Raw genomic sequence first — 21,182 nt, forward strand, 5'->3', positions numbered from 1 at the left:
AATGTTGCCATACAACAAATATCTGTTTATCTTGTGTTAATCGAAACATGAGACTAGCATGCAATTTTAACATTTACTCACGGAGAGATTCACAACTTGGTTCCACATTAAACTTAAAACAGTACACAAACAATATCATCTTCATATATTGTGGGAAACCTGTTTTCCTCCTCTAGCTTTTCTTGATGTTTCAAGAGGGGCATATAGTTACTCCTTTTATACACTGTAAACATCAATCAATTAATAACTGCTACAACAGATCCCAAAAATACAAGAAAGAATTATGTAATTTGTTACCCTACAAAAAACCAACTCTGAGTATTTGAATTGATGTCCTCTCCTAACTAGACAGCTGAAAGGCTCGCCCATTTACCAAGTTCATATGGATCACCATAATAATAAAGTTTAACCCTACCTGACAAAGACAGCCCAGATGCAAGTTGCCGAGCTCTATACTCCGAGTCATCCTGTTCTGCTGGGTCATCAGCATATGCAGCAATATCTCCAAGAAGTCGAAATGAAATACGGCGAGTATTTATCTGTCTAGGGAAATCAAAGTACATGGGCGTCCATGCCTTCACTTCTGGTAGCCGATACTCTGCAATTGTCACCATATTATGGGGTTCCTGCAGAAGTGACAAAAAACTCTCAGTTGAACAGTCAGTGACAAGATTACAAGAACAGCCATTATTAGCTTGACCAAGAAAACAAAATACAGGGAAAAACAAGTCATTTAATAAAGAAAAAATGCAAAAAATTACAGAGGCATTGTCTCTCGGCAAAGAGGTGCTTGTAGCAGCTGACTCAACAGAATACTAGACAATACTAGACCTAAACAAACCACTGTCAATGCAGCTTCACGAAATCAAGTGTCCAATTTGGAATCCTTGAGTCCATAATAAGATATATATGAAGACCCATTCCTCATCGACATCTTATCATTTGAAGGTAGACTGGTAGAGAAAACTTAGCTACAACTCGTATGCACTATAAAGGTTGCTCATGCATAATACATATCATTTATGTCAGCAACAGGAGGAAACACAACGCCTCCAAGCATCTCTATATTTTCTTTTCTAGCGTGCTTGACTCTCCACCATACCACGAGCTAGGTTCACTTGTAAAACTCAAACTCTTCAAGAAGGAAACAAAAAGATGCATGGAGATACATAGAGATTTGTTACCAAATAATTAAAATCAAAGCAACTAAATCTCCCATTAAACCTTTCTGATTGCACTTAATTACAGCATTAGATCAATAAATAGCCTCTAAACGTATGAACCACTCATCACTATTTTAATGATTAAGGAAATGGCATGGCCTTTAGATTTTACTAATAAAATAAAACAGTAACTTCATCAAGGAGTACAGGTGCTTAACATGGTTAGTAACCTGAATTTCCAATATAAAACTGGTAAGAGGTTTGGATAACAGCATGGGAAACATATAAACCTTTGAAAGCAACAGACTGGCTAATTGTACAGAGAAGGCTGAAAGACTCCTGGTATGTTGATTGAGCAAATTCGCTTTGCATCAGATTGAATAAGTAGTTAAATTTGAGTTTCTTTTGCCTGGAGATGGATTTCATATCTTGATAACGTTCTACAAGCCTTGGATATGCCATATTCTTGGAGGACAGAATGAAACTAAAACTGGCAGCTGCCTAAGAAGTTGATATCATAATCAACCCTGTAGAGATAGCTAGTATAGCTTGATTCCCCAACAAGTGTTACAACTTTATTGATTTAAAATACCAGCAAATTTTTTGCTATCAAATTTAGCTTACAAAACTTGTGGTTCTGCACCCCTGCTGATGTCTGATCCTATGTAAGCCAAAAATACAGTAATGTAGTTCCAATGCTTTGAAGGAATGATTCAAAACTAATACCAGAATAGGAGGAATACCAGGAAAACCACAATCCCTGCCCCCCCCCCCCCCCCAAAAAAAAAAAAACTATCCAGTGCAAATAAAGCACCAAAAATAGCAGCTCAATAACTTATTTCTTGGTCATACCTGGAGAGCAGATACTTGAATGTACAATACAGCAGCGGATATCAATCTATCGTCCAAAATGTTCGACGACATATCCAACATATTTACATCCGATGAGGGTGAATGTGTGACCCAAGGTTTTATTGCACTAAAACCATCCAATCGAAAACCAGCCAATGTAAGTGAAGCTGGGGATAAATATTGCTCTAAAACAAGATCATTATCAGTTAACCTCTCAGCCTCAACAGGAACCTGAAATCGAAATAGGAATTTAAGATTACGCTTGCATGTAAAATTTCATATTTTCTTTTTAAAAATCAGGCAGTGTATGCACCTTGAATCTATTCAATGCTGGGGGTTTGTCCAACCAATTTCGTACACTTGTTTGGTCCAAACCTCCAGATGATACCTCAGTTTCTTTTTTTGTAGGGATTCCAACTACTAGAACTCTTTTAGCGTGAAGGCATGGATCACTTTCAGCCAGTCCACCAAAAGAGGCACGTCTGCTAGGTTCAGAAAAGGGGTTTTCATCGAAAGATAACAGATTAAAATCTTTCTCCAAACTAACAGAACTTGAACCCATTCTCTGAAGGCGTAGAGTTATCCAAATGATGCGGCATCGAACAGGGTTCCTGAAGACAAATTTTACATGTCTGGGCACTTTCTCCTCTTGAGATTTTTCTGGTCCACAAAGTTCAGAAGAAGACTTAATCAGAGTGTGCACATCCCATTTACCCACACATGATCTTTCTTCCTTGTTGATCTTATTGCTTGCCCATATTTGGACCTGTATAAGCAGTAAAAGAAGCTGATTGACTGAGTTGTGAATCACGTGGAATTGGTAGTGAGATATTACCAAAGACTGAAGAGTAACATAAAATCAAAGGAATTTCATATGGAGGAGTTCATCAATATAACTGACTGTTCTTTACATGCGTGTAAAAGGTTCACAGCAGATAAAAGTCAAGTAAACGCGTACGACATTGGATCAAAGTCGATCAGAACTTTTCTTAAATAACCATCATATGACAAAGTCCTCAATCCATGAACTAATCTTAATGAAGAGAACCATTTCAATGTTACAAAAATTTTGGAACAGTGAAGATTATTAAAGAGACCCAACAAACTTCAGAACTTTTGAAGAATTTTCTTCCACATAATTTGGCTTCAACATCTTTAACAAAATAAAGGAAGATCTAAATTAAGCATATAATATTAACTGAAAATGTTCGACTTCCTACCACCACTAAAAGTTTAATGGAGATACTGGGTTTGTTTGGACAAAGAAAATTTGCAAGATTTATTTCAGATTTTGTTTTGCTTGCATCATACACACAATTCCCAATCACCTTTTTATCTCACATACATCACATCACAAAAAGTACTACAGTAACTGGATCAAATAAATCATCCAAATAAATTCTTATCCAAACAAACTCACTGTCATTTAAGACCTTTGTCTTTTCCCTGTCCTACACTTTACTGTTCCTCTTTTATGAGCAGTTTTTTTTCCATACAAAATCAATCAGTCCCCAAAATCTCTTTTCCCCTTTCTGTTAAACAGGCAAATGGCTCCTCAGACCAGGGGGGTTTTGCACATGATGCACTTGAATCACTACTGAATATCAATTAGTGTGTTGTGCAACTAGATCACAATCACAAAATCAGTCAAGAAAAGAAAAAGAAATGAATAACATTTGGCCCTTTCTGAAAGATTTGCACTTGTAAATTGACGACTAAGTTATGTCTCCAAATCCTTGGAGCTTCTCTCATCCACAAGTGTACAGTGTTAGACAGAAGTATAAAATTATAGAACACTACATCAAGTCTTAAGGACAATTTTTTTTTTGGTTTTATTAGTATCTACTGAAAGAAATCAGCACAAGTAATTGAGCTATACACGCGTTTCGATTTTTGTTCTAACAAAGAACCTATAAGCAAGTTATCCCCCATCCCTTTCCCAGAATCCAGTTGATTATATGTCCCTAACTATACCTAATCGCAAATCCTCTACAGAATTGCACATAAGCCAGCTCCAGCTGTATGGCATCACTACTAAGCATCCTTTTCGTACATTATCATCTGTGCAGATAATTGGATAGCCTGCAGTTGCATCAATTATAGAACAATAAGCTGCACAGAGAAGACTTACAATAGGAGCATCAGACATTGAATAGCCACATGGACTAACTAGAAGGATCACAGCCGAAACATCAGAAAGATTGCTAAGGACAATGACAAAGTCAACAGATGAAGCACTTGGCGGAGCTCTCCAGTATGAATGAGGCGAACCAGCATCCAGTGGTGCCAGTAATGACAAGAAAGGCGCCGAACCTACTGCTGTTTCCACCTTCAATACATAATAACCAACAGACAATTTCGTAAAGAAGTCAATCGGTTTGAATTGAGATGCAGCCAAGCAAAAAGGTTCAATAGTATAACATGCATAATATCAAAAGTCGCAAACAATTACTGTCAGGTGCACTTCAAAAAATACAAATTTTGTCACTTGGAAAACACATTTCGGGAGGAATCAATGTTTTGGTTATTTGCAGCATTTCTGCATATTAATTATTTCTTTGGCTGGTCATATCATGGTCACTAATAGATTAGCATAGGAGCGGAACCAATTTGCTAAGCACCTTAAAATAACTAGTATCGGTTTTAAATCTCTGCTCAAATCTCAAGCATTATCTGTGGATCTTATCTGTCTTCCATGTTAATTCTGTAGTTAGAAACGAGACCAATTTTTGGACATTCCATGCCCCTTAAGCTAGTAATGCGTAACCAAAGGGCAACCTGTACCCAACCTTTTCAGTTAAATAACACCATATTTCCCAAAATTCACTAGCAAGAAATTTTCAATTTGAGGTACCCCAAAAGCAGTCCTGCATCACCTGGCGCTTGATATTGCCAGCCAGATGCCACTGTCTGGTTTATATGGTATAGCACATCCTTTCTAGTGGTCATGTCCTTACAGCTACTCAAAACATTTTAACAGATCCAGGTAAACCCCACCAAGCAAGATGTGAGACATAAAATCTCAGTAGAGAACAAAAAAGTAAAAACATTTGCAACAAACATAACTGTTAATGGAGTTTCATATTGCCAAATTAATCAATTTCTCAAGTGACAGAAAAGAAACGGGGACTGCAAATGAGAGTGAAACCGGTGGGCATTAGAGAATTCAAGGAATGAAAGAAAGGGTAGAGCATCTATATAATATAAACATATATTTAGATATATATTTGAGTGGGGGGGAGGGCTGGGTTGAGTGGCAAGGGAGAAGGGATTGTAAATAGGATATCCTGGGTTCAAGACCTCCCACTTGTACCCTCCCAAAAAAAAAAAAATGATATCTATTTGTGTGCAGATAAAGTTGTGGAAAAAAATCACTATGAAGCATTGCTCTTTTACGAGGGCAAAATATTCATATCCTACAGAGTAGAAAGAAAAACAGTTTTTTGTATGTCTATCTGAGAATGCAAATATGAAGTAAGATTATTTTAAAAGCAGAATTTGGTTTTTTAGGTGGAAGAGGTTATTTTCCTAAAGAAAAAGTTGGTTTTGACCATCTCTAACTACACTTTGAGCTCAACCTATTGATGAAAATGATCAGGAACATCTCAAGTGTCATACATGTGTTGAAATTGCATAATGTTGAAATTACTAGAACAGCAGGCTAATTTCCTAATCTGAAGTATCATAAACGTCACAACATCTGAGCTCCAGCATGATATCTGCTGCTCGGTTGTAGTTTATAGTTTCTACTGCTTTTCTCAGCAGAAGTCAAACAGTCTTAGGGGATAAATTTAGTAATGCAGGAGCAGTTATTGAAACAGTCGTCCAGAAAACTGTCTTTACTATAGGTTTATTGTCTTGGTCAACTAGATTTTCCAGCTATATTCTAGAACTTAAGCTTTTCAATATACACTGATCCCAAGGTTACCCAGAATTTCTAACGTCCCAAATCTTTACAAGGATCATTTTTGGGATGCATCCTGCAGTTCTTCCAAGCAAGTTTCCGTTTTCCTTGCGTTTAACTGCCCATACGAGTTACCTCCCAACAACCATGTTTTACAACATTCAGTATGGGATCCACAGATCTGTAGATTGGGCTATCATTTTAAAAGGTTGAACAGCAGGATGGACATAGGACATATTACAATCAGACAAACAAAAACAAACAAATTCACTTTCTGTCACCATAATTGCCAAGTAGTCTTGTAATCCCAAAGTGAAGTGAGATGGAAAGGCAAAGGACACAAAAACTGAATCAGCATGAGCATACAGAAAAAGCATACATCTATTAAGCGTATATCCATATATGAGTAAATAAAACTGGAGAAGGTCCAAAATCCTACCGGGTGGAGAAAGCTGGCATAAGGAAACTCAGAAAGTGATTCTTCTGCATTTGTCAACTGTCTCAAAACCTTTGTTGTATGTTGACTACTTTGAGGAACACAATCCACAGCAGAAAATCCCACAATATGGTCCAGGGCTTTATGTGCTGCATCATCAGCACGTGATCCTCTTCGCTGGCTAATCAAGACCCTAACATAGTCCACAATCAATGCATCGAGCACTATATCATGGCAGCAGAGTTTACAAATAATCCCATCTAGTGACACTGAACGGTTTGAAGATGAATCACTTATGCTTCCATGACTTGATCCCCCCTGTGTACTTGCACTACCAGGATTTGAGGCATCCCGCGAGTTATAGCTTGAAAGCAGGAGAGCGCCTTTCCCAGCACAACAAACTTTACAAACCTTTCTTTCACATTCAGAACACACAAAGAAAGATTGAGAACCTTTAGAAGAAGTTGAGGTGGTGGATGCTTGTGCAGATGATTCACTTTCTGCCCGAACCTGACACATGCCACCCAAACAGCTCTCACCAATCCCCGTTATGTTCCAGAAGTCTACAACACCATTATCCATCATCTCAAGACCAATGGCAGCAGTAATTCTGTCTTCAAGAGACGTATGCCCAAGTAACGCAAGTGTATGCACCACCCTGCATAATCTTCCAGTATAAGAATCCTCAAGCAATAGATTAGGATTTATGCTTGCAGGATCCACTCCAACTGCTAATAAGGCTCTATCCCTCTGAGCTGCAGAAAGATTTAAACGGAGCCGCTCAATTTCAAGTTTCATAGCTTCCATAAAATCTAATTGTCTTTCCTGTAACATTAGGAGAAAAGGAAAATATTTCAATGACTGAAATGGCTTGCCAGTATGATGTCTTAATCTGAAGATTCTAATCTTCCATTTTCCTTTTTTCTTGAACTAAAATAAAAAATTTACCAAACACCCTATGATTAGAAGACCGAAGTCTATAAGAGATGGTTAGTATGTTTACTTCATGAAGTTATACAACATACAAAAATAATCATCTTAAGGCCAAAGTTTGACAGTTTAGATCTACTCAGCATTCCAAACAAGCAAATGTACGATGTCAAAACAAACATCCTCACATGTATCAACTTGAAGCTCACTTTACCAATTTAGGCCTTAAAATACCATCAGTCATCAACATCTTAGATTAATGTCTATTGATGATCCTTATCACTCAAGTTCCGATAATGCAAATAAGCCCTTTAAGTGAAATATGTCAGACATTAATCAATTTAACATGCCAAAAAGTATACCCATTTAAAATGATGAATTTGCCTGAAAGTGGTTTCAGCAATGAAAAGCCAATGTTCAACCTAAAATTGCACAAGTTATGGAATCCACAGCTTTATAAGCTTATATCATCACTTTATTTGCTCTTTGGGCTATGGTTAATCTTGATTGAGGATGAGTTCAAAGATGACAATCTAGAGACCCCTTATCTACTGCAAATGAATGCCCATCCCAACCCAAGTTCATAAACAGCTTTTCCAATGGTGCCAGAATGATTTTCAGAAGATTGGACAGGAAACAAGCAAATAATAAATTTGGCATAGTTATTCAACTAATGATTTTCTGGGAACAAGTTATGAGTGTCAAGTTGATGATTTAAAAAGGTGGCGTTAACAGGAATTCAGAATTTTAAAGACCTTGTTCGTATAACTGCTCCAACATTGTCGATTTTTCTTTAAAATTCGAAGCATCCTAGGAATGAAGATGTCAAATATTAAGAAAGTTAAATGTCCTGCAATTGAATAACTTGACAAGAAGTTTTACTATAAGATTTTCTTTTCCAATTTGCAGGTTAACATGGTTTATAATTTTTTTGGATATTATATACAACTGTCTCTACGATTAAATCAACTTTAAATGTTTAAGAATACCTATTATTAATTCCAACAAAAGCACAAACTTGTAAAGTAACATTTTTCAAGAATTAGTTGTATGGTTGTCAAAAAAATATAATGCATTCAGCACTTGAATTTCCCAGCAGTTTAAGAAACAGCCACTAGTATTGTGATTCACCAACTTAATGGTATCTGTAACTTCAAATTCATAAGGTAAGCTTCAGTGCTCATGTTAGAGAAACATAAGCTTCAGTGTTGATGCTTCATACTGTTATAGACATGAATCAAAACAAAATCTTCCGCCAGGTGTAGCAGCCGTCATGTCAAGTCTATTGACTTCCTTACCACTAGATCAACTATTTTTGCAAAATAAAACTAATTTAGTATCTAAGGACTTTAACATTAACTACTTCAAATACATGCTCTTACTCGCTTTTCGCACAATTTCTTATACCAGCATGACCATAACTCAGAGAATGAGAAACTCTTTTTTCCCTCTGAAGTACCAGATGTTCCTATAACCTTAAGTATCCAAACAGAAAGCATGCTGCCTCAAAGCACAAATAACAATCAGAAGCCTTCTTAACACCTTTCATTTTGCTGTTATTAATCATCACTACAAAGTAAAGGGGTCTTGACTTTCTACAAGCATTGAATGGCATAAACATGTTGGACGAAGCAGAGGTCATCTCTTCAACTGAAAAAGAAAGTGTCACTACATGTTCTAGATTTTGCTAATGTCTCCACTTAGCTGAAACCAACAAGTATGGCAGAAGCAATGTTCAACAAGCTACTAGCAGGTATGAATGCCACAGGAGGACCTTTTCAAATACATGAAACAGTATCAATGAATTTTAATCTTGCAGACACTTTAGAAATCCTAGGCCTACATTATTGTGAACTTAGAGCTACTTATAGACAAGAGATTGTTACTTTTGGATGTCCTCCAAACTTTAAGGTACCCATAATCTAAATAAAATAAGTTGAATATTTGACGTTAAAAAAGAAAAAAAAACTTAGACACCTATAAGTTGTCAAAGGAAAAGCAAAATTTTCAAAGAAGGAAAAAATTGAAGTGCTTCTATGATCATTACTAAAACTAGTAACGTACCATCTGTGGTCCTGAAAGTAGTTTGAAACACTTGATGTACTGTTGCGTGCTACTATTTGAAGGTTCATTATATGATACGGCCTTTGCGTCATTATTTACACCATTATGGTTGTGGATAGTAGCATCATCCAAGAAGTCAAGCAACTCACTTCTTTCGGGCATAGCAGTTTCTATTACAGGTTCTGAAAAGGAATCTGAATGTCTTTCTTCTCCAGTCAAAAGGTCAATCCATGAGCTGGCAGATTTATCAGATTGTACATGTGCCATCACTTTATTATCAGACAAAGCATCAGCAAAAGGATTCATGTCCGTTCCAGAGAGAAGCGGGTTAACTTCCTTTTGATTAGCATTGGTGTGCTTACAAAACCTTGCACCAGGTCCTTCCCGAGTAAATATAAACCTCCACGGCAGAGATACTCCAAGTATTTCTATCTGCAAAACTTGGAGATTTAATATGATGATTCTTCTTTGGTATTAGCAAAAAAATTTAAGAAACTCACGGATTTTCTTTCAAGCGGTGCAAGAAATCAGACTGGTTAATAATTGGAAGTACATTTACAATGTCAACTTCAATAAGGAAAGAGCAAAGAATAGAGTACTTGACAATCTGATTAGCTCATCAATTGCACTCCCCAGGCAGACTTTAAGCTAAGTCAATGTCATACTTACCCTACTGAGATTTCACAGGGCATAGGTTATTAGGTTTTGTCAAGAACAAGGTGCTAGAAGCTGTAAGTGTTAAATCATATTTCTTTGTACCTCACCAAGCGTCATTGGGCTCCTTCCGCCCATAGCAGGGTAAAATGTAAGTGCAACAACACGAGTAAGGAAATCCAATTCTCCTTCCAGTTCTTCAAAGTCATACAACAGAGAAAGGCAGGATGTATCCTGTGTATGTAAACGAGCACCAGCCCCGGTAATAGCCATATCCTCTGCATTAACAGGTCCTGGTAAGGGTATCAAAATGTTTGTCCCTCTTGGACATTGAGGAATAGAAGCTCCCTGTATAAAGAAAAGCAACCACCCGTGAGAGACTATCAACTCAAGCAAGGAACCTAATTCCTTAGAAAAGTCAGCGACTGGGTCTAGGAGAAGAGAAACAGATAAAGTGAATGATAAAAAGTCTCCAAAGAGTTAACTTAAAAGGTCAACATCCAACATGGCATCATGCTTTTTTGAGACAAAAAGGCCAAGATTTACTCAAGATTGAGGATCACATTTTGTTCATTTAAAAAATCAATCACATGAATTGACCAGAAAAAAATCAAGCTCTTTTACATAAAGCCCAATACAGAACAAATCTGCACAAGATTGGTTCAACTTTTATGTTCTCAAAAGAGTACTTCAACAGCATCCATAAAACTGCCTCCAACATACGATTATGTGACTACCTATTATCATTTACTTGTGCACACAAACACAAACAAACCCGTGTGTTTCAGTTGATTACTTTGTTAACCACATTTATCTGGTATTGCTGGCTTTCATTCTTTTTTATTCTTACAACTTGGTTCCTTCTTCATCTTTTATTTTTTATTTTTTTATTTTTTTGGTTGCTGTTTTCTTGGTATTGGGGGCTTGAGAGAGAGAGGCTTTTGGGTGCTACATGGTTACAAGGGGTAAGAAGTAGAGAAGTCATGCATGAAAGGTTCAGAAGATCAGCAACAAAGGGTAAGAAGTAAAGAAGTCATGCATGAAAGGAACAGAAGATCAGCAGTTTTTCTCACACTGAGTAAAGGATGGAGCATAGCTGCAGGGGAGACCAAAAGTGGGTGAGGAAATAGTATCAGCTGGTTCGTTATTGTTTTCCCTTAGTTTTCTTTTTCATGAGCTGTTTTTCCATTGATATACAAGGGGCTACATAGATTGCATGATTTTGGGTTCCAAAATCCCATTTATCTATCCAAGAACTCACATAACACTCGAGTGTGGAAGCACATGTATGGCCTTTCAAGGAGATAAACATAAAAAGAGATATACCAGACCTCAACGACAAGTTTAAGTCCATCTAGATAGCGCCCTGTCCTCACATCAACAGTCGATGGAAAAGTTGAATCATCAGCCCCATGTGAAACTGTGAGAAGAAGCTGACTGACATGACAAGGTTCACCAAGATAAATAAAGAGCTCAACCACATCTGCACCCTGTGGACAAACCTGTCAAATACATACACCTTCTGTAAATTTATTTTCTTATAAAAAAAACTACAAATTAAAAGTATCAGTAGCAGGCCTTTTCACCCAAGTAATGATAAAAGCAATCCAACCTACAAAGCCCAATAAATATTTCCGTTTGATATATAGACAATTACCCCAGTATATTACTTTAGAATTAACCTACAAACACATGATAATGATAACTAAAAAATAATAGTAGTAATTATAACCAACAACCCAGCTCAGGTAGTAGGGATGCAACCTTCAGGTCCCTAATTTGACTCTCAAGCCCTCCATTTTCCCTCCTTCCCCCTTATAACACTTAGAGCCTCCCTGGAACTGAAACTAACAATAACAATAACAATAATAATAGTAGTAGTAGTTGTTGTTGTAGTTTCAATAACAACATTAATTATCTTGGAAGTCCATGAATTATTTCAGAAGGTTCCGTTTAGTCTTTTAAACTTTTATTACTACTATTGGACCTCAAAATTCATTCCATACATCAGTTTGGTCTCTGGGCTGCAATCAAAAAGATAAGGTTTAACAACCTGACCCTAAAATTTACTAAGAATTTCTGAAAACTTAGAAATCAAACTCTAGAAGATCCAATCACCTCTACGTATTTCAGGAATCATCACAGTAAAAGTATTTGTACTTAAAGGAATGTGTCATATCGTGTGTATCATACCTAACCTCATATTTACCTCATATTTGTCTCTTAAATAAGTCACAATTTTTAGGTTCAAGTCTTACTTAAGGTGAACCAGAGTGGATTTGTATGATATTTTAATTAAAATTGACGTAGTCTATTTGATATTTTAAGGGTCAAATGAATGTATCATTTTTGTATAAGAATCAATTGACAAGTGCAAGAAACTTGGACTAAATTGAGTCGATATTAAAAAGGACTTAAAATTATAAAATTTCTAGTGGGGAATATGTAGGATATTGTGAAAAACTTCAAGGGCTTTTAAGGCAATTTACCCTATTTATCACAAGCAAGTTTCTTATACAAAAAGTGAGAGAGCAAGGTCATGTGAAAACTAAAGAAAACTTGATAAGAAGCCTGTCATGATAAATTAATTTAAAAAATGCCATAGTTACCCATATGAGATCTTTTGTTTTGAAGGTAAGAAGGCCAGCTCCGCCATCAGAACTTGGAATCATGCTTGCAACAGGCTTAAGAAAGCACCCAAATGGACGTGAAGGTACCTATCATGATAACCATACAGAAGCAGACAATGTTTTAGCATGGATGCAAAAGATTCTATCGTAAAGGCGACCAATGGATAGAAAACAATAATTTCACCTCCAATAACAGCTCACAAACAAGTTGTAATTGAGTCATTATGAATACAAGGCATCTTTCTCTACATGATTACAGAAATATATTATGGGCATTTTAGGCCCAAATCCTCAATAGACTGTTAGAATGTGATGTCGTACATCACATAATCAGGTGTTACTTCAGGCTACGTCCTTTCATATCACGTGTTTATACCCCAAAATTTTTACTCAAAAGGGAATTTTTTCATTTGCTTATCTTCTGGATCACAGTACCTCACCAAAATATCTAAACCATGATTATGATGAACAGCCTCAACAGTTGAGAACCAAATCTGCAGTTGCAAAACATAACTTATTTCAATAACCATGTACAACCATTTAAGAGACTACAGTAAGTTTCACCAAGGCCAGTTGACAAAATCTCATTGGGATTACATGTGCAACACCAAGATTTTGGATAAAGAAGGCTAACATTATGGATACTTCTTCAACCGTCCTACTTTCCATCAATGCCATACTTACCGCTTTCCCACACCCCCCCCCCCCCCCAAAGTCCATCTTGAAAAACTGGGCCTTTTAGTCATTATCCATTAGAAAGAGTAAGTAGGTAATAGCAAACAACTTATTTGACTATTATTCAAATTATAATGGCATCTGAGACAGCTAAAGAATCAAACTATAAAGAGCAAAAAAATCACTCTACATCTACCAAGAAAAATGTCAAATAATAACCATTACGTATAGACTAAACTCAAATCCCATGTTAATAGACAGTTCAGTCACATATGCTCTATGTTAATACAAGTCCACAACCATCTTTATCCAACCACAATTGATTTATTAGTTAAAAGACACTTGTTTGCAGTTTGGACTAATACAGATCATTTTTGAGTCCACAGACTTATAGAACTTACTTGTGATAGGACCACAAAAAACTAACATCATCTTCCAACTTAAAAGCACTTGAACATAACAAACATGCAATACAAGTAAACACTAATATCACAGCGGTGTACATATTTGCACTTCATGAGTCGTGATATCATTTTCCATGGATCTGAATGCTGAATAATAATCTTGAGAGAGAAACTTAGACTAAATTCAGAAAACAACCAATGGAATAAACTCCAAAAAATTGGAGTATCAAGAATTTTATAGCTTTGAAGGATTTTCTTCGAAGGTTTCTCCTCAAGTTGATAGCCTACTAGTACACAAGAAATAATGGACTAAGACAGATAAAGTGAAATGCACTACCTAAGGGATTACCTTGCTGGAACCAGTCATAAAGAGGAAGAAAATTGCATTCATTGAGCTCCTCACATGCAGTTTAAAGTATTGATTTTGAGTCAAATTACAATGAATATCATAAAAAATAGAGCTCTTCCTGACATGAATGCTGCAGCACCAAAGTGCAAGTCTTTTAAATCTTTGATGGGATATTCTTTGGAGGATTCCCCTCCAGCAGGTAGCCATCTACTATATGAGAAATAATGATAAAAGAAGTGAAATGTACTGAAACTAAAGATTTACTATGTAAGACCTACTTATGAAGAGGAAAGAAAACTTCATCCATTTGAATCTCCGCTTGCAGATTTTTAAGTACTGACATATAAAATCAGTATGACCATAAGCAGAGCTGTAGCTGAGAAAAAGCCTTGATGGAGGATGAATATTGTTATTCATATACTGAAGAAGATTCCTATTTCAGAAACTTTGAAGAATTTTACTTCTTAAAAACATGCACTACCTTTTATGGGAAATAGCCAAATGACTTATTCAAGCTCGTAGGGTCAACCAGTAATAGACGCTATACAGTTAATATCAAGAAATCCAAGTACTTATCTATCCTGTTGGAATAGGGGATATTGATGTCACTTCACCAAGGTAAAAGCAAAAAGGTAGACTATTTACAGGTCAATAGCGACCAAGAAACAATCTATAAGCATCAAATGGCACCAAGTGTACCAAGATTCAGTAAATAAATTCTTTGGTTCAGAAACAAACATTTTGGTATAGCTTAAGTGCCAAATGCAACAAGTAAGGTTCCTGCAAGTGATAAACTCGTCAATGTAATACTGGAAATGACATACATGTAAAGGCCGGAGCACAACGGAAGGAAGGTGCTTAAATAGCCTCAGTCCAAGAAAAATCTCTAACTGCTTCTGGCGAGAGCTATCTACAACAGCATTTTTGTATCTTCTTTGTAGAGTAATTTTCATATTCTGTGCAGCAGAAAACTGTTTAAATTTTCCAGCATCTTCATTAAATATGCTAAGAATTTGGCTATGCATAGCTTTAGAACCAGTATATAGTGTAGCATGAATATCTCCAGCAATCAGAAAAAGGTCAGCTAGCTGAGAAACAGGTGATAAGATGGTTGATCTCTTAAACTCCTCAAACGTCATGTCAAATCTCTTCCATGGTTTATCAGGACAGGGATGATTCCAGGTAGTCGTCCTCGTATTATGATCAATATAATATGTTTTTCCAGTTACAGCATCAGATCTTTTCTCCCACCCAGGAGGCAATGGAGCAGTATATCCACCATAGCTATTATTTGATTGATAAGCATATGCTATGTCGCTATCAAGTGATATGCCTAACCGTCTGCATTGCTCCACAAACACTTGAAGAGAACCAAAATAACTAGCAGCATTTGTTCTATCCAACGAATCCGCACAATTGAAACGTATTACTCCATTCTGATGAGATCTTAAGCAGAATGCACCATCAAAATCATCACTGCAAATGATTTCACCTTTGCAATTATGAATCCGCTCACGTGAAGGAAGATAATCTCCTTCAGAAATGCCAATAGATACTGTAGGTGCTTTTAAAAGGTACCAAAGTCCCTCAATCGTTTGCTGTTCTCCTTTCAATTTTACACTTGCATGCCAATCATAGTTGATCAAATGAACTCTAGTATATGGAAGTTTTTCTGTCGATCTGATATAATTTAAACATTCCTCAAAATGCTGAACCAGAATGGATTCTGATTTTCCTTCCCCGTATCGCAGCAAGTTCACACATACAATTGGAACCACAGCACTTTTTTTCTGATTCCCACCAACAGCTACGTCTAGGTTTCTTGTATCATATCTCTTAGTCAATCTTTCAAAATATTGAGGACTTTCTCTATAAGGATCACGATCTGAAACATATATTTCTGCTTCGGCAGCAGTGATCTTCAACTCTGCACCCCACCAAATAGGAATAGTGCCTCTTCGCCAAATGTAAGTGTTGAAAGGAATGCTTTGACCAGTTCTTCTAGGAACCCACACAAGCTGCTCACATTCAACTTCATTCCCTGTCATTAAAAGCAAAACAGACAAGACTGAAACAAAGGTGTATGGCAATCCTAGCCCATTAACAACAGACTACATATAAGCACAAAAGCCAGCTATCATCCCTATTATGTAGACAACTATCAAACTTTTGTACCATGGGTTTTATTTTATTTTATTTTCTTTAAAATCTCACAACTAAATTTGTTAGAGATCAGTGAGCAGTTCCCATGCAACTTTTGGCAATTTCCTTCAAGATTCCCTGTCCTCTTCAGTATTAGCTGTTTTCCATATTAACGATTTTTTTCTTTTAGAAGGAAAATTATAGAAATCATAGATGGCTGTATCTCAAAGGTGCATGACCCTTATAGTGCATTGAGTACTGACAAGGTACCAAAGGTACAAGATTACTGCACCATGCATGGTCTGGGATACTTCAGGAGCATAGAACAAAATTCACTCTAGCAGGTTTGAATTCCATCCTAAGATAGGCATGCATACCATGTTAAGTTATAAAAAGATAAAACTAAAATAAGTGGTAGTATGTGAATAACAAAATATGAAGCAGAATATCCACACCAAAGATGTTAAAGTCCATCTATAGTCATCAAACATGTAAATGTACATCAAAAATGGAAGAAAGAGTCACAATCTGGAAGGGTTGAAAATGACAATATAAAGGACATGGAACTATAGTCACAATGTAGAAAGGGATGGGATGAATAGAGATGGATCAGTGTTAACATGCCATGCACTGATCTTTCCTCTCAAGCTACAATCCACCACCCACCTCCAAGCCACCTCTTTGCCACGCCCAAAACAACCATACCAATAAAGAGATTTTTAACTTATACCAACTTCAATTTTGTCCCAATTATGGAAAAATATCCAGTTGTCAAGTTAAATTTACTTAGATTCATATCAATGTCCACAGGTTTCAAGCCGAACAGTTAAGTGAATAGTTTGCTTATGCCAAAGAAGAGCAACCTACCTGTGCTATAACATGAGTTTATACCCCTAGCCAAATAGCGAGTACCAGGATGCAGCCTACTGCGACGAGCAAGAAGAGCAACTATTCCTTCCTGCTGGCCCAAGCTTCCAAAACTGCGGCAATCTGCAAAGCCCTATAAACTGGAGTCAATTAGACACAAATATTCTTTTCAATTAACTAGGGTTAACATATGCTAAGATGCATGAAAATCAAAAGCATACAGATATTTAATTTACGGACTGGAATCAAGTTGGAAAATGTCCAGACAGCTATAAAGTGAAACTAATTTTGAGCTCATCAGGGATGCAACCAAGTCGAGTCTAAAAATACCATTTAACTTTTAACGGAGTATGATATTCTTTTCCCTCCAATTTTATTGATCCATTATGAATCTTGCCAAACAAGACCTTTTAATGGAGGTAAGACATTATTTTCCCCTCCTTCAGTTTCTTTTATCCATTAAGCATCTAAGCACACAAAACCACTTCTAAAAGTGGTCTTTTTAGATTAAAATTCTCTAGGGACTAAAATGCTGATATTTATGTGGCAACTTTCCTCAGTAATTGTGAGGGGCGACAGAACTAAGCATTTCATAATTTGGTAAATGTACTAATAGAGGTCTAAGGTAACAAGCATTTTGAAAAAACTTCCTTGGTCAATTAAAAATTTTAATCACCCTTGGAACAGAATGAAAATTATTCTAGAGTAGAATGTACTTCCGTCTACTTTAAACAAGTATCAACAACTATTATTTTAGAATGGACAAGTACTTCCCTCTACTTAATCCACCATCCCCTTCCATATCATTTTTATACCCCACATCAAAACTTTCAATAGGGTCATCAGTCCAGATTACTGACAACATGCACAGTTAAAAATTCTGGTAGACATAATTATTATAATTTTCAAAAATGCAGGTACTGAAGCTAAAGATGCCAAAGTAGTCAGGAAATTCTAAGAAGCATTATGTGAAAATACCAAGTGTGAAGAAAAACCTGCAGAAGAGTGACACAGTGCTGAGCAAGTCCAATGTTTTTGAAGGGGCTTGAGAACCATTTATTCCAAACAAATTCTTCATCAGGATTTTGCAAATCCATACGACTCGGAAAGGGCCGAGTGAGGTCCCTTGTTTCGCAGAAGTAATACTTCCCATCAATGTCAAGATCTGTCAATTCTTGAACATTTTTCAATTCTCCTTTTCCCTGGGGTTGAGGATTCTGAAGTGAAATTTTGATCCATTGGCTCTCAGTAACAGTATATACACAACCTCCACCGGGCAAACTTGGAATGGTGGCAGTTAACTTTGTTGCAACAAGCAGCAAACCAAAACTCCCAAGGGCTGCATAGCCCAATAAAGCCCTTGCATAAGTTATGCTCTTACACAACCATTTTGTACCATTGGTTATGTAATCTAAAGCTTCATTTTGTGATCTGAAAACATCAAAGCCTGGCTTTGCATTATAGCAAAGAGCCCCAGTGGTAGGGTCAACATAGATCACCTGGGTATCATTCCTGGAAGACAAACTGACAACAATATATACTTCACTTGAATCCAAAGTGACAACAACTACAGATGTATCCCGGAGATGATTACCTGCAACAACTGTGACATACAAGCATGAACAGACAGAAAACCATGAAAACGAAAGAGGCAAAATATATGACATCCATCAGAAGAAAGCCATACATACCCTAAAATTTTCTGAAAATGCAAAGAAAATTATGGGACTTTACAATGAGACAGAGGAAAAAGACAAGCACCATATATTTTCTGAAGGGAAACTTATTGCCGATTATCCTTGCAAGATAACAAAATGATTTCCATTATGTAAGGTTCAAGGAAAGTGATCTTTTTAACGCGAATAAGGACACAGCCTATCCCAACCGGACAGCTCACTTATATCAATAATGCATGACTAAAGTGGTAGTGGACATAGGATTCAAGAACTTACTTTTTAATAAGTGGACCTTGTTAGATTTCTGAGGGTAACTTTCTTTACTATGTTGAGTTGAGGATTTATAATTAATGCACAGATAGAGAAGACAAATAAGAAACTAATAGGGGTTTAAATGATATAACAAGCAATTAACTCATGATGTTGTCTCGCTTTCAACTAAAAGATTGCCATGATTGATCAGATTACAAATAAAAAAGGTAAGTCATCAACCAAATCATGTTGTTGCAAATGTTCCTATACATGTGATTTGCTAAATAAATAGGAACTTTATGGCCATTCTTATTCATCTACATAAAATCCCAAACTCTGCCGTGAAGGAACTTAATATAGTCCAATATGCAGGACACATTCATGAGATACCAAGAAAAATAGTACCTGCATCTAACTGCAGCACCATGTACAAAGGCTATTTCACAATCCAATCTCTCAAATTCTAGTTACTTTTCTCTCGTTATCCTTCATGTGGCATGGAAATGTCTTTATTCTAAAACCCAAAAAATGATAAATTGCAGTTTACATTACCAAAAAAATGTCCAAATTGCTAATGATGTTAGGACAAAATTATTCCTAGCAATCAGAGTAAAATCGCTCCATGTAACAAAACATACCATGTATTAGGCAGAAAACCCAATGTCAACCCAGGCAACAACTGTTTAACTATTACTGCTAAATCATAACAATAACCTCATATGAATTATCATAACAAAAGAAGTAGCAATTCTCAGCGGCTCACCAGGTGATTCCATGTCACAGAGAACTGATTCAGGCACTGTCCAGAGCCTTCGCGCCTACACTTTCCAACCGAGAAAACCAACTTTCTGATCAAAGGCAATTCAACAAATTATATCATAGAAATGGTCAGAAGATATCCCTTTTCAGCTACGATCATTTGCATACTACTTCAGCTTCTATAACAAAACATAAAAATAAAAAAGATTACAATTACAAAGCTACTAAATTCCTTCCATATTGTCAAAAAGCGTGGACCATTTTCAGAATTATTTACAGAAACGGCTAAAACAAGTAGGACAAACTTCTTTCGACGCTATAACCGATCAATCACTGCTCTGTGAATAATTCACATTGGATCACCTATTTCCACTGAAAAAAATTACAATCCAGAATGCCAAATCAAGCCACTGATAATGGGATTCTCACCCTTTCACGAATTTTCGATAAATAATACTGAAAAAAAATCACTTTATCAGCAAAAAATCAAGGAAACCCACGAAATAAATCTCCAAGTCGCCAATGTCTACACAAGATTTGAGTTGCATATCCAATTATACAACACTTGTTGAATAAGATTATACTCTATGATAATAGGTAGCTTAAAAGATCTATAAAGTACTTAGTATTTCAGCTAATTCAGCACTTGAAATTGTAAACAAAAAAAAAATCGACGCATAACTTAGAAGAAGACGTAGAAGAAGAGACTGACCTTTCTATTGGGGCATGAATCGAGGAAAAAGAATTCTGTTGGTTGAATTCTGGAAATGAATCGATTTTATTTTGCAACTTATATCCTACGTAGATTTTGACAAGGCAAATTGCATTGTACTTCTTGGACTTTTATAGCTAGTTTGGGAGTTCAGATTTCAAAGGAATAGAAAAGAAAGGAAGGGAAAGGTGGACTTTTCACGTTTGGGAGATTTAAGTGAGACGGAAAAGAAAAGAAACGAACGGATCTTGAAGAGAAGCCAAGCGCTGCTACAGTGCAAAATTTTTCTGACCAAAACGGGCGGAAAGCGAAGGAAAACTGATGGAAGCTTACAAATTTTTTTTTTATCCTTTCTTTTCTCACATAACTTACCCTTTCTCTTCTTTTCTTTTCTATCCTCAACTCACAAACTAGCTATTAGTATAGTTTCACTTTTCCCCTATTTTTCTTATGGGCATTTTAGGTGTTACATAGCAAAGATACTTCAATTATAGAAATGCTTTTATAATTGTCCCTGCTCTTTTCATTTTTTTTGCCTTTTATTTTTCTTTTCTTTTTTTTCCCGCCCATCTCTTTTTCGCTTATTTTTCTTGTTCCTTCTTTTTCTATAATTCACAAATTACCCCTATTCTAAAATGACTTTTCTTTTCTGCATTTTTCTTTTCATTAATTTTACAAAATGAGATTTCAAAATGACTTACATTTTCTTGACT

General features: G+C 36.3%; 1 protein-coding gene across 2 annotated transcripts; it reads right to left on the reverse strand.

The window, feature by feature from the left end:
* Positions 1-86: 86 nt before the first annotated feature.
* LOC113765117 (probable phosphoinositide phosphatase SAC9) lies at positions 87-20,570 on the reverse strand. 2 transcript variants are annotated; one of them, XM_027309177.1, is made up of 14 exons: positions 20,470-20,570; positions 19,762-19,846; positions 18,066-18,673; positions 17,071-17,203; positions 14,886-16,102; positions 12,613-12,720; positions 11,335-11,505; positions 10,109-10,351; positions 9,350-9,781; positions 6,359-7,180; positions 4,147-4,344; positions 2,329-2,781; positions 2,016-2,246; positions 87-626 (listed from the first exon to the last, which is right to left on the reverse strand). In XM_027309177.1, the coding sequence occupies exons 2-14, from the start codon at positions 19,772-19,774 to the stop codon at positions 345-347; spliced, it is 4,911 nt and encodes a 1,636-aa protein (XP_027164978.1). In that variant the 5' UTR covers positions 19,775-19,846; positions 20,470-20,570; the 3' UTR covers positions 87-344. The 2 variants fall into 2 exon arrangements, with proteins under 2 accessions (XP_027164978.1, XP_027164979.1); XM_027309178.1 differs by lacking the exons at positions 19,762-19,846; positions 20,470-20,570 and having other exon boundaries at positions 17,071-17,193; positions 18,066-18,223.
* Between the last annotated feature and the right edge of the window lie 612 nt (positions 20,571-21,182).

This window comes from Coffea eugenioides, chromosome 3 (assembly GCF_003713205.1).
Source record: "Coffea eugenioides isolate CCC68of chromosome 3, Ceug_1.0, whole genome shotgun sequence".
NCBI lineage: Eukaryota > Viridiplantae > Streptophyta > Magnoliopsida > Gentianales > Rubiaceae > Coffea > Coffea eugenioides.